The sequence below is a fragment of the Dermacentor variabilis genome, chromosome 2 (genome assembly GCF_050947875.1).
Source record: "Dermacentor variabilis isolate Ectoservices chromosome 2, ASM5094787v1, whole genome shotgun sequence".
Classification (NCBI taxonomy): domain Eukaryota; kingdom Metazoa; phylum Arthropoda; class Arachnida; order Ixodida; family Ixodidae; genus Dermacentor; species Dermacentor variabilis.
The window spans coordinates 164,065,978-164,078,571 of record NC_134569.1 but is presented as its reverse complement, the minus strand read 5'-3'; the positions used below and the strand labels follow the sequence as shown (position 1 = coordinate 164,078,571).

Below are 12,594 nucleotides of genomic sequence, written 5' to 3'. Positions count from 1 at the left end.
TAACAATTCCTTTCTTTCTTTTTAACCACTAAGTGATATTCATGCCACCTTGTTAATGTTGAGTGGTAACACAGAGATTGCGGAGTGATCAACACATCACGACAAGTCGCTAAAGTGCAGCATTCACTTACTGTAGCAACCACTTGATTTCTTTAAAACGAGGGAGAATGCTTTCAGAGGTTTAATCGAAACACAAGGCGATAATAAATTGGTATGTGATTGTGGCGTACACAGGATGCGACGGTCAGACATCTCGCGCTTGCCATGGGCACTCACTGGTCTCACTACAGTGCAAGGTTGAATTCTTCTGTACATTGTGAAAACTGCAGAACAGTTTTATGGCCATGCTACAGCAATGGAAGAGATGGTCTTTAAAGATGCAAGTAACCTATATCCACGGCTTATACGCACATGTAAACACTTCAAGCGTAGCAGCTGATAATTTCACGTGGTAGTGATGGTGAAGAAAGCAGCGCAACTAGTGTTTTATTGGGCGAACCTGTGCCCTCAAAAACAGGCTACACTCAAAGCACAATGACAGCAGCGAACACATTTGGCAATCGTCAAAAATCTGAGCAGCGGGACAAGCGCGTCAGCTTTTATGAGCCATTGAACGTTCCAGAGTAATTGCTAGTGCCCGCGTGTCTTCCAGAAAGTTCTACACCATTCGCGTTGCACATATATGCAATCAGACTACACGAGGTTTGGCGACAACAGACAGCGGATAGAACCATCGATAACATTCCAGAAACATCCGAGACATGCAGGCGCGTCCTGCGCTGAGCGAAGCATTTGTTAGATGATGAAATGCTGTTATTCGATAAATAAATACATGTGTTAGTCACTATCCATGGTTCAGCCAGTGCTCGCCAGGCAGTGACTTTGCTCGATTTCACAGCCAGTAGCGAAGGAATTGCACTGGATATAGTGAATCGTTTGCAAGTCTTCAATAGGTTTTGAACAGTGGGAAAGCACACCCCAGAGACTTTCTAAAGCTATGAGAACTCTCACCTACAGCTTTGCTGCTCTTGATGTATGAGTTGCTCGGATTAGCATACATCTTTGAAGGTTTTTCTCATTTGCGCACTTCACTGGCATCAAAATGCACAAAGTTTGTCTTTGCACATGTATGTATATCTACAGGCAAAGTTAGTCTAGATGGTGAAAGTATCCAATAAAAAGGAGTGTGTCTGCGTGTACGAGACACTGTTGTAATCAAGAGCACAGACGAATTGAGATGACCATTTTCTGGCTACCATGGAAGGTGAAAAGCAGTGCTTGTCTTGACGACATACTGTGTTTTGCCAATAGCTTGGACTTAATGCATGTTATCACACTTGGACTATCTGTGAAACAGTTTTTGCCGCTAAAATTGAATAACACAATTGCCAGTGGCTTGTTTGTATGGAAGGTATGATCATTCAGCAGTGCTTGACTGTTTTTCATTACCCGATATTTATCTTTTCTGCTTGAAACTTGCGATATGGCAGGACTGGTTTGTTGTAGTTACACAGATACGATACAGTGCTCTGCTACTAGTGCCACTGGACAGCATAGGTAGCGGGAGCATATATGAAACTTAATTCATCATCAATGGCTTCAGGCGGTAGGTGTGCACTGGTGTGTAGTGGCAGCGTCATCGACATGACCGGCAACCCGAGAGCGTCTGGGCTGAGCCACGAGTGCTCAGGCTGGTGCACTGGCACGAGCCCTTGAAATAAAGAAATGAAGTGATTTATACCCTGAATTGAAAGGGTGTCTTGTCGTGTCTCTGTCTTGCATGAGCTCCGCAGATGCACTGCACGCAGAGGTTAGTTTGTGGTGTAATCTTGTGGAATGTTTCCTATTTAGCTTGGAGCATGGTACTGGTGCGAGTTAAACCTTGCATGTACACAGTTCGGCCTGCTGAAAATGACTGCTGCAAACAGTGCCTCACTTGCATATTGGAGTTTACGCTGCCTTGATATTCCGGAGGGCAATTAGACTATTTTCAATTTCTAAGATTGGTCTGTTTGATGAACTACTTGTTTTGGCTAGCTGAACAGGAAGCAAAACAAATGTCATTTCTGCAAGCATGTACGTCCTCTACTTCATTCCCAAAAGTGCTGCTCACTGTGGTTGGATTCTGTAATGTGGACCCATAATCATGGGCTGGGGCCAGCATACTGCAAGGTTATACCTTTGCGAGAAATTCAAACCCCACAGGGGACACATGAACTGGTAATGTCAGCGGTGGTTTCGTGAACACTCCCTAAAACCATGAGTTAGCTAACTTTTTCCTCTGCTAGTCTACTGATTTTTCTTCAGATTTTAAGTCTTCTCTTTGTAATCTTGTTGTCTTCCTGCGAACTTGTTGAATTTTGTTGTGCTGTGTAACTTAAGTCACTCTGGAATAGCTCATACTTGGGTGATGAAGTATCCCATGCTTGTAAGCATGTGGAGGAAAAAAGAAATTTATTCGCAAACGCTGATATGTGGCACATTTTACCATGGCATAGCAGAGTGCATGCAGTGAATGGGACGTAGAAGCCATCTAAGCAACGTCGTACAAAACAGTCACGTTTCCTGGAAAAAAAATTCCATATGGACAAAAGAGACAAAGAGAATTGCTTAAGTCCAACTTCTGTTGGAGCTGGCTTATACAGTACGAAGCATTTGGCCTTGCATTTCTGTGCCAAGGAACTTTCGTTTCACAGCATACCTACCCTTCGCTTGTTTGGTGTGTCACCACTCTTGTGCGCAGCCATCTCAGCAGCACTTAGTTCTCACCTCTCAGCCACGAGGGAAACCAGTGCCCATGCAGCTGCTCTTGCTTCGATACAGCAAATTGTTGCTATACAACAGGACGAACGTGCCAGTCATCTCAAATCATAACCTGCCACAAGGGCAGAGTGCTCAATTTGACAATTATTAACTTATTTCACGCCTGCATCTGTGGCCCAGTAAACAAAGTGTCTGGCTCTTGTGTTGAGGGAACCTCGATGAAATCCAAGCACCACACATTTTCTTTTTATTGATGAGGCAAGATGGGAGTCTGCCTACCTGCCATAAGGTTTATGGCAAGAGGCGAATAATGCTCAGCACTACAAATTCGGAGCAAATTTGTAACAGCCACTGGTCTGTTCCGCAAATGCTATGTAAACGATGCTTTATTTTATCATCCAAGCAAGGCGATTCGAGAGAAAAATTTGAGACTATCTTCAACAGTGTAATGATGTTAAAACACCTTTTGGCTAAGTGTTCTTTGCATGCCATCAATGGCACTGCCTGACAAGTTCACCCACACTGCAAAGCAAAAAGCCTAGATTCCAGCATTTTGGAGTCCCACTGTTCATTGTAATGCACAAATGAGCATGTGTGGAGATGCTGCACATTTTTTACTACAGACAGAAAATAGAATTTCCATGCCATTAAAGAAAAACCCTTGTACGGGAAAGGCAGACTTCGATTCTTTCGGCTCTGAACTCATGTATTGCGACAGCAGTGTTCTCCCACAGTGATGAGCGCCATTGTTTGTGCTTGCTTGCTTCTCAAATAATGCACTCGGCCACTATAGGGAAACTGGCAAGAAGACAGCGGTTATAGTGTTGTTGGTTGGGGAAGCAGGGTTGCAGTCGAAAAATAATATACTAGAGAAAGAATTTGGAGAACTTAAATTTTTGAACTATTTGGATGAGAATTATAAATCCTGTGATAGTAGAGAAAGAAATGTGTCATGTAGATAAAAAATTCCTGCACGAACTACCTTGGACGACTTTTGACGTTACTGAGATTAGCACTGAAGCAATGTAGCGGCATACTGTATATTGCCACCACTGAAACGCATCATGTATGAGGCGTGTACCGAGGTCTGTCTTCTTTCTTGCACTTCCCTCTGGACAACGCTTCGAACTAGCTGTGCCGCTACGACGTTCGCACGTGGCTGAATATATTCAGACAAGAGTGTCTGAATACATTTGACGACGTCCGATTCCACACAGTACTGGAGAAATTCTAAATATTTTTTTTCTCTTTTTTTTTTGTCATTGGAGAGTGGCACACACCCGGTGACCCAAGTTGGCATGAAAGGAATATGGTGATGTACCGGAAAATGCGTTAAATATCCAAAGAATGCTAATAGCATTAATAATTTGCATTCTTCTTTGTGGTGCACACAAACATTCAATATAACATTTCTGTTTTCATCAAAGCTTTGTCATCTGTTTATGTGATGGCAGACTAGGGCCGAGATAATGCACCAATATTAGTATTCCAATACATTGAGCGGCATTCCCGCTGTTGTGAACGGTAAGAAAGAAATGGAACAGAGTGAAACAATCCCTAAATTACACTGCCTAGGTCACCATTTCATTTTGCGTAGTGCATGAAAACATCAAGTGACATTTTAGGAAAATGAAACCTTTGCTGGAAGTTTATTATTAAGATCAACATCACAGCGTACACTAAGTGGCAAAGGCAATCTTTGGCATTATGAACTTAGCACACAGCAAGACACACACAACAGACACAAGGACGGAATGGATTGGTCCCAGTCATGCACACCACTTATACGTAGACATGTCCATGGCATTATCATCATCGTGATCACTTACTCTCACAGTTTGAGTTTGGCACACATTTGTGACTGCTCCACAATGGATTGAGTGACATTCCGTATCTTGCCCACCTCACGAGGGTCGAGCGAGAACGGTATCCTGGCCAAAAGGTTGAGCGTCCTGATTGCACGCTCACGCTTGAAGTATTCTTCTACGACTGTGGTGTGCACAGACTGGGCAATCTGCGCCACAGCCTCGTTTTTGGTGATGCTCCGGCTTGTTATCTGTGCCTTCAGGTCCCTGAGATTCTCAATGCAAGAGCCGCACACATCCAAGATGTTGAGGCCAGTGAACATGTCGAGGTCCAACATAGCCTCATGCATGAAGCTGGTCGCCTTTGCGTAAGGAGTGGTTGAATGCTGGAGGTGCTTCCCGGTGTGAAATTTCGAATCCTCGACAGCTTGGTCTGCAACGGCAGCGTATAAAGGCTTTCGGTTTATGCCTTTGAGCATAACTTTGTCGGATGTTGCCACTTCACCAACAGTGGCCATGGGTGGCTTTTTCATTGTGCTACCAACACCTAACTTGGGGCACACAGAGTCTGCAGCTTTGTGACTTTTCACTAGCTCGGTCACCACCACTGATGGTTCAGTGGGCTGGCTGCTCCCCTCTTGAGGCTGCTTTTTCTTCGGTGGTCGCTTTACTCTTTTCTTGCGTGAGAAAAGCCATGCAGAATGCATTGAAGTGTTTGTGCCTGAGCTCTTGCGCTTCTTTTTCTTTTTTGGTTGAGTTGGTTTGGGCACTGCAGCATCATGGTCACTTGCGACTGCGGCCCCATGTTCAGGGACATTTTCTGCTTCCGAGGACTCTAAACAAGAGTCCGTTGTTCGCGTTGAGCTAGTTTCTTCGGTTGAGGATGCATCACTACGACGGCTTGGCTTGGTGTCGCCACAACTTGATCCAGTGTTAACTGTGCTCTTGCTTTGGTACTTTTCACCGAGGGTTGTTTCATCTGCCGCGTGACACTCGCTATTGCTGGCTGGAAAGCCGTTTCCGGCATTTGTCTTACTGCCGTCGGCATCTGGTCTCAGTGATGCTGCTGCAGTGATAGCATTGTCCTGAAGTTCTTGAGCCAGAGTATTTTTCAATGCCTCTTTCTGCTGGTTATTACTGTTGGAACTGCTGCTGACTGTGGTGTCAAGTGGTTGGGACACGGCTAAGCCCAAATGGATTTTGGGGGGAGGAGAGGCCGTGTGTGGTTTTTTGGCTTGAACCTGATCACTATTTTCGGAACTTTGGAGAAAATCACCTTCATTGTCATCATTTTTTGTGTAAGCAACTTCACCATGCGACTTTTGTGGCAGCTCTGTGACTGTGTCAGAGATCCACTCCTCTTGAAAAATTTCACCAGAGTCTTGTGCTTGCTGTTGTAGGACCTGATCAGATGCAGGATGGCAGGTTCCAAAGCATTTTTCATTGTTGTCTATTTCACCAGTTGGCCTTACTGACAAGCATTTGGCTGCATCGTGTTGCTGAGGAAGGGTTGGGCTTGACTTTGGTTCTTCCGATTCTTGGAAACTGCCTTTGGCAGCTATGATACTGCAAGCATCAGGATTTTTCGTGCCCATGACCACTTCACAAATAAGCTTCTTCACCACAGCTACTATGGTTGTTTTTTCCACTTTGCTGGCAGTGTCTTCACATTCCTCAAGCGGTGTACTGCCACAGACTTCTTTAACCACTTTGGCATTGCAGAGAGGTTTTTGTAATAAAGCGATCCTTGTTCGGTCTATCTGCTGAAGACCGGCTTGACTAGCTATAAATGTGCTGCTGTCCACACCTTGTGCACCCCGTTTGTCCGCACCAAAAAAGTTACTTGCTGGGTCCTGTGATGAAGCTGTGCCCGAATCTTTGTGTCGTGGATCACCTTGACCAATTTCGGAAGGCGTTTCACCATCACTTTCTGTAGTGCCAGCAGCACTTGGGGGACTAGCACCTTCTAGAAGCACATCATGGGCCTCGTCACATTCTCTCAAGACAAGCGCATCACTAGTTATCTTATTTGGTGGCGAAACACTGCTTTGCTCAGTTAAGGAGCCTGCGCTAACTTCTGTGTTGGCCAGAGGCTCAACATCGATCTTTAAGGATGGAAGAATGCTGCATTCTGCTTGACAGAGGCCCTTTTGCATGGCACTGGAAGGAGTTTCACTGTCACTTTGTGTGGTGCCAGCTAGACTTGGGGAACTAGCACCTTCTAGGAACATGTTACGAGCCTTGTCACACTCTCTCAAGACAAGCACACCACTGATTATCTTACTTCGTGGTGAAACACCGTGGTCCTCTTCTGCACGATTGACATTGCTTTGCTCAGTTAACGAGCCTGCGCTAACTTCTGTGTTGCCCGGAGGCTCAACATCTACCTTTGTGGATGGAGGAGTGCTGCATTCTGCTTGAAAGAGGCCCTTTTGCAAAGGTGCAGGAGAAGTGCTGACGCATCCTGAGGCACAGTCTTGTTCTTCTTCAGTATTGCCTGGTTGTTCTAATAAACCTGCAACATCATGAGCCTCCTGTGAAGTGTTGTCTTGCTGGCCAAATGGATGGCACGTAGGAATGACTGTAGATTCACCAGCAAATGTGTCATCAGGAACAGCAGTAAGCACTATGAATTGACGTGATTGGTCAGCGGTGTCACTTGTGTCCTGTTGCAGCTCGTGTCCATTATCTTGGTGAATGGCCGACTCGTTTTTAGCAGGACAGGCATCTTGGCATTCTACTTCAGAACCAATATTCAAGTCTTCCACACAACCAGCGACATATGCTTCAACATCCTGAGCACCTACGACAATGGTAGCGTTTTGCTCTAGGGCTTCAATCACCACTTCTTGCACTGCAGACACGCAAGGCTTATGCAGATAACTTTTATCCACGTCTGTACTGTCAATGCTGTACGGTGCAGTTTCTGAAGCAGTATCCTTGATGTCACTCGTGGGCTCCTTGCTTGCATGGTCTTTCGTTGGAGCAACTGCTTCAGTTGGCGCTGCTGTGGCTTCCACACAACCAGCGATATCTGCTTCTGCATCCTGAGCACCTACAACACTGGTGGCGTTTTGATCTAAGGCTTCGATCACTACTTCTTGCACTGCAGACACGCAAGGATTATGCAGATAACTTTTATCCATGTCTGTACTGTCAGTGCTGTATGGTGCAGTTTCTGAAACACTGTCTGCAATGTCACTTGTGGGCCCCCTGCTTGCATGGTCTTTCATTGGAGCAACTGCCTTGGTTGGCACTTTTGTGGCTTTAGGCGAACTATCGTACATAGTGTAGTGCTGCAAACTACTCTGTTCTCCTATTACTTCTGCAGTGTTAACCTTGAGGACGTTCAATGAGTGACACTTCTGTGTTTCGCTTTCAGAGAGCTCTTTAGAAGTGTTGGATAGTGAAGTAGTTTTGGCGCTGTCGGGTACACTAACAGAAGATTCAGTGCTTTCTGTTGGCTGTGTCCTTACGGCTTTTCGTACCTGCTCAGTTTGTTTAGTTGCCGGAGTTTCAGGTGTGCCCTGCTGCTTATTCCCATCGCACTCCGGAGCACTTGACAGCCTTCCGGCTGATGCTTGAATTTGTGAGCTGGATGAACATTCTGGGGATTTTCGCCTACTGAAGAGCTTGCAGCGGCTGATTTTGACTTCAATGCCACTGGTAGAACACGTTGGTGGCTTCTTTTTCAGTGTGCCCTTGGCAGATGCCGCAGTCATGCTGCATTGCTTCGCTTTGCTCCCACTTGCATTTTTCACAGCTCCTTTGTTTGAGAATGACCCAGAATGATCGGCAGATTTTGTGTGCTCTGTTTTGAGTTCAGACTGAGGCTTTCTATTAGCTTTGGCTGCTGTGTTGGAACTCTGCGTTTCTTTTGCAGATTTCAAAGCCTTGGAAGATGCAGGCACAGATGCTTCTAAGGTGTTCTTGGCATAGGGCACTGGTCTCTCTGCTAGTTTGCTTGACGATGCCTCCTTTGCCTCTGTTGAAATGACATGCGTAGTAGAGCCAACCTTCAACTTTGCTGAATCGTTATCAGGCTTCACTTTTGCTGTATTATTACTAGGAGACTTTGGGGTAGACAGAGGAGCTTTTGCAGAAATGCTTTGGCTACTAGACTTGGCCACATGTAGACTTCCCTTAGGAGAGGGCACTGGCTTGCTTGGCAGTGCCTTCTTAGTAACTGATGGGCTGACAGTCTTTGCAGTGGTCAAGTCTTTTGTAGGTGTGCTTGAGCAGCTAGACTTGCTTGCTAGAATGTCAGAGCTGCCCTTCGTGGAAGATGCTGGTTTCTTCTCTAGTTTACTTGGCAACACTTTCTTAGTAACCAACGAAGTGCCGTCTCCATGGACACCTTCACTACCATGCTTGACCTTTGTCTCAGCCACATCCTTAGCTGTTTTAGGAGTGGATGATACAGGAACTTTTCTAGAAATGCCCAAGTTGCTAGTAGATACATCAGAACTGCTCTTGCCACAAGACTCTGGTTTCTTCACTAGTTTGTCTGGTTTTGCCTTACTAGATGCTTGCAGGCAGTTTTTTTTCTGTACACTGGTGGTACCAGTGTCAGTCTTTGCTTCTGTTTCGGTTACATCAACCTTTAACTTGGTTGCAGGAGTTTCTTTTAAGGAACATGTTGCTGTGATATTCTTGGCACAAGGTGATAGTTCGCTTGCTCGTTTGGCTAGTGATGCTTTCTTGATTAGTGATGAGCTGCTGTTGCTTTTCTGGATAGCACTAGCCCCAGGCTCAGGCTTGTCTTTTGCTACATCTGCATCACTTTTTATTTTTTTAGCGCCATGGTCCTTGCATGGCATTCCAGGTCGTTTAGCTGCTCTCTTTTCGACCATGTCCTTGTCAGGAGCCGACGAAGAACTTGGCTTGCTAGTGAGCTTTGACCCAATGGTGTTTGACTTGGCTTCACTTGGCTGCACTTCTGCAGCTGATGTTTTGACAAAACTCTGTGCTTCTGGAGGTCCCTTCTTTTCAGCATTATTCACGTCCTTGCTGCTTGAAGCCCTTTCTCTGCTTGGGCTATCAACAGGCTTCAATCCAACGATTTTGCCATGCGCATTACTTACTTTTCCATTTGTGGCATCGGCAACAGATGCAGACTTGACTGGCTTTTCCAAGGGGCTATACTCGTCGAGAGGCGTGTCAGAGATGTCCTCATAGTCTTCTAATGGCGCACCCTTGTGCTTTTTGTGAGGAGGCTGGCACGGTTTATTCGCAGTGGCACCCGTTTCTAATGGCACACCCTTGTGCTGTTTATGTGGAGGGTGGCACCGTTTACTCACAGCTGCACCCATTGCTACATTAACTTGGGTAGAGTCTGCGCTGCCACTTGCATCGCAGTATTCTTCCAGTGGAACATCAGAAACATCATCATAGATTTCCTGTTTTTTTAGAGAGTGCAACCTGTTTTTTTCTTTTGGAGCAACTTTCTTTTGCAGCTTCTTGCAAGCTAGCCCAGCTTTGCACAACGAAGGCAGATCATTTCGCGTCGCTCTAACAGGAATGCGCTCTGTGTCGCTAGCTGCAGCAGGCACTTTAGCCTTCGAGCATACAGATGCTGCATTCTGCTGCTTCACCTTGGAGTTATCAACTCCTGGCAATCGCGAACGCGCCATGACTCTTTCTTTTGCAAAAATGTCCAGTCTGTAGAGCTGAAGCACGGGTGCTTTCAGTTCAACTTGTCTTAGCACTCCACCGCTCACATACTGCACTGTGTAGGTGTCGCAGCGATAGTGTGACGAACGTGTTGGGCCAGTGGTGATGCCACCCAGCCGACTTTGTCCTCGAGTTGAAGTTTCACGTACTACGACGGCCGCCTCATCCTTGACAGTGACAGTCTTTTTCTGGTGACGGTGCGGTACTTTCGGTGACTTCTTCTCCTGGCTACACTCTGCCTGCTCCTTATGCTTCCTGTGCGAGGCATGCGGACTCGGCTTAGGCATATGCGGTAACGGTCGTCAGGGATTGAAAGCACTCGTGTGGCTAGCTGGCAGAACGGAACGCTCCTCGCCTCGCCACCGGATGACGTTGACACTCGACGCGCCGAATAACACAATAAGCGAAGCAGGCTATCGTCCTGATAGAGTTAATCGGAGATAGCACGGTTAAATGTCTACTCACAGAGCACGGCACGTATTCCACAACGATGGCTCAAGCGCCTACACATCCGCCGGTTAACACAGTACAGATCAAGTGCAGCGAAATTCGCGTTAAAACTGGGGTCGGCGGACGAGGGAGAAACACCGACTGACGAAATGTGACGACTCCGTGCGCGCACAGATACACACCCACACAAATGACGGGGCCCACGGCGATGGCGCGGCGCGAACAGTCACAAACGCGCACTTTCCTCCGAAGGAAACGCAAGGAAGAGGTGCATCTCGTGCAGCGGCACGCGAGATCGGTGTATCCGCGTGCGTCGTCTTTTGGCAGGTAAACACGGTCAGATCGTCGTCGCGTGACGACGGCGCACTTGCTTGTGATAGCGGTGCATGCCGGTAACTGGAAAACGTTCGCGAGTCGGCTCAAGTCGGCTGTAACACCACAACAGTCATCACACTATGCGGCGGGCGGCCCGCCGAATCGCGGAGGCGCCGTTTGGTTTCGCTGCGGTGCACCGCCTGTCTGCTACATGTCGGTGTAGGACCCACGCACCCAAACACAAAGGGGCGACAACGCTGGCCGCTCGTCGTAGACCGAGGCGGCGGGAGCGGCCACGAAGCGCCGTTGACAGTGCGCCGGCTGGCTCGTTGCGTACTGTGCCGAGGCAGGTTCAGAGCACGGGAGGCCTTTGAACGAACAGGCCGGTTGTTCGAAGCCGGCGGCTAACGCCACTGCAGCTGCCACTGCCGATGCGCTGGGCAAAGACGACGACGACGAACAGAGGGCATGCAGTAAAATGCTGCTGCGCGCGCTGCCGGAGAGGAGGGCAGGTATCCGAAGAGCGAGAGGGAAGGGCGCGCGGGCTTCTTGCTTTGCCTACTGCTTTCCTTCTCCTTTTTCTATTGCTCGCTGATCCGACAGCGCCCTCTCCTTTCTACTGCGGGAGATGAGCGGAGGAGCAGCCGCTCGCTTCGACCGGCTTGGTTCATAGAACGAAATATTGGTTCCCCTTTTCTGGAATGCCTTCTTCGGTAGTGCTGAGAGAGAGGGATTTGATGGGAAATGGCATTTTCGGCATCCCTGCAGCGAGCTCGGCTCAGCGCCCGACGAAAAAAAAAAAAAGAAAAAGCTTCCACTAGCCTCTCTCATAATCCGGGACCCAATGAGTAGTGTAGAGACAGAGGGAGGAAATAAGAAAGGTACCACGGGAGCTCAAACACGGAACGGGAGGGAAGAATGCCGACCCTGGGGACTGGGCGCCCGCGTGCCTCCGTGTTTTCTTCCCTTTCGCTATGCGTACCCGGAAAGACTGACGAAGCGAGATTTTTGCGTTGGTGATGATGTACTGTCGACGACTGACAGTGTATGAGTACGTGGACGAACGTCGAGACACTTAGCGATGAAGCAGGCGGGTGACAATATGTTAGCTGACGATGATAAATGTGAGGGATGCACAAAATGAACTTTGTTAATGTTGAGTTTTTGATGGTATGACATGTTTTCCTTGTACTTAGCGCAGAAACTTGAGAAACAAACGGACAGAAGACGATACACGCGCGAGCGCTACGTTTAACAACGATTAATTTATACGAAGCCAGTTTCTGTACCCACGTCAAAAATCAAGCATGCCCGAACTATGAGCCAGGGAGAAACTTCGGTTATTTCATCGAACCACACGGGGTTCTTTAACGTGCACCTAAATTTAAGTACACGAGTGTTTCAGCATTTCGCCCCCATCTAAATGCGGCCGCCGTGGCCGGGACTCGATCCCGCGACCTCGTGCTTAGCAGCCCAATACCATCGCCACTGTTAAATAGTGTCGACCAGGAAATAGATTTTGATGCCCTTCAGAAAATGTAAACATTATATAAAAACTTTTAGATCATAACATGCTCTATAAGAAAAT

General features: G+C 47.3%; 2 protein-coding genes across 5 annotated transcripts in view; one reads left to right on the top strand and one right to left on the bottom strand.

Annotated features, from left to right (window-relative positions):
• LOC142572915 (secernin-2) overlaps positions 1 to 12,594 on the top strand; it is a 129,498-nt gene that overhangs the window by 33,359 nt on the left and 83,545 nt on the right. The gene's annotated exons all lie outside the window — the stretch shown is intronic.
• Positions 4,383 to 11,520, bottom strand: LOC142572914 (uncharacterized). Its single transcript, XM_075682362.1, has one exon. The coding sequence runs from the start codon at positions 10,526 to 10,528 to the stop codon at positions 4,595 to 4,597; it is 5,934 nt and encodes a 1,977-aa protein (XP_075538477.1). The 5' UTR covers positions 10,529 to 11,520; the 3' UTR covers positions 4,383 to 4,594.

Bases quoted from the DNA above. Each gene is read 5' to 3' on its own strand.
- LOC142572914 (XM_075682362.1), bottom strand. From the start codon at position 10,528: ATGCCTAAGCCGAGTCCGCATGCCTCGCACAGGAAGCATAAGGAGCAG.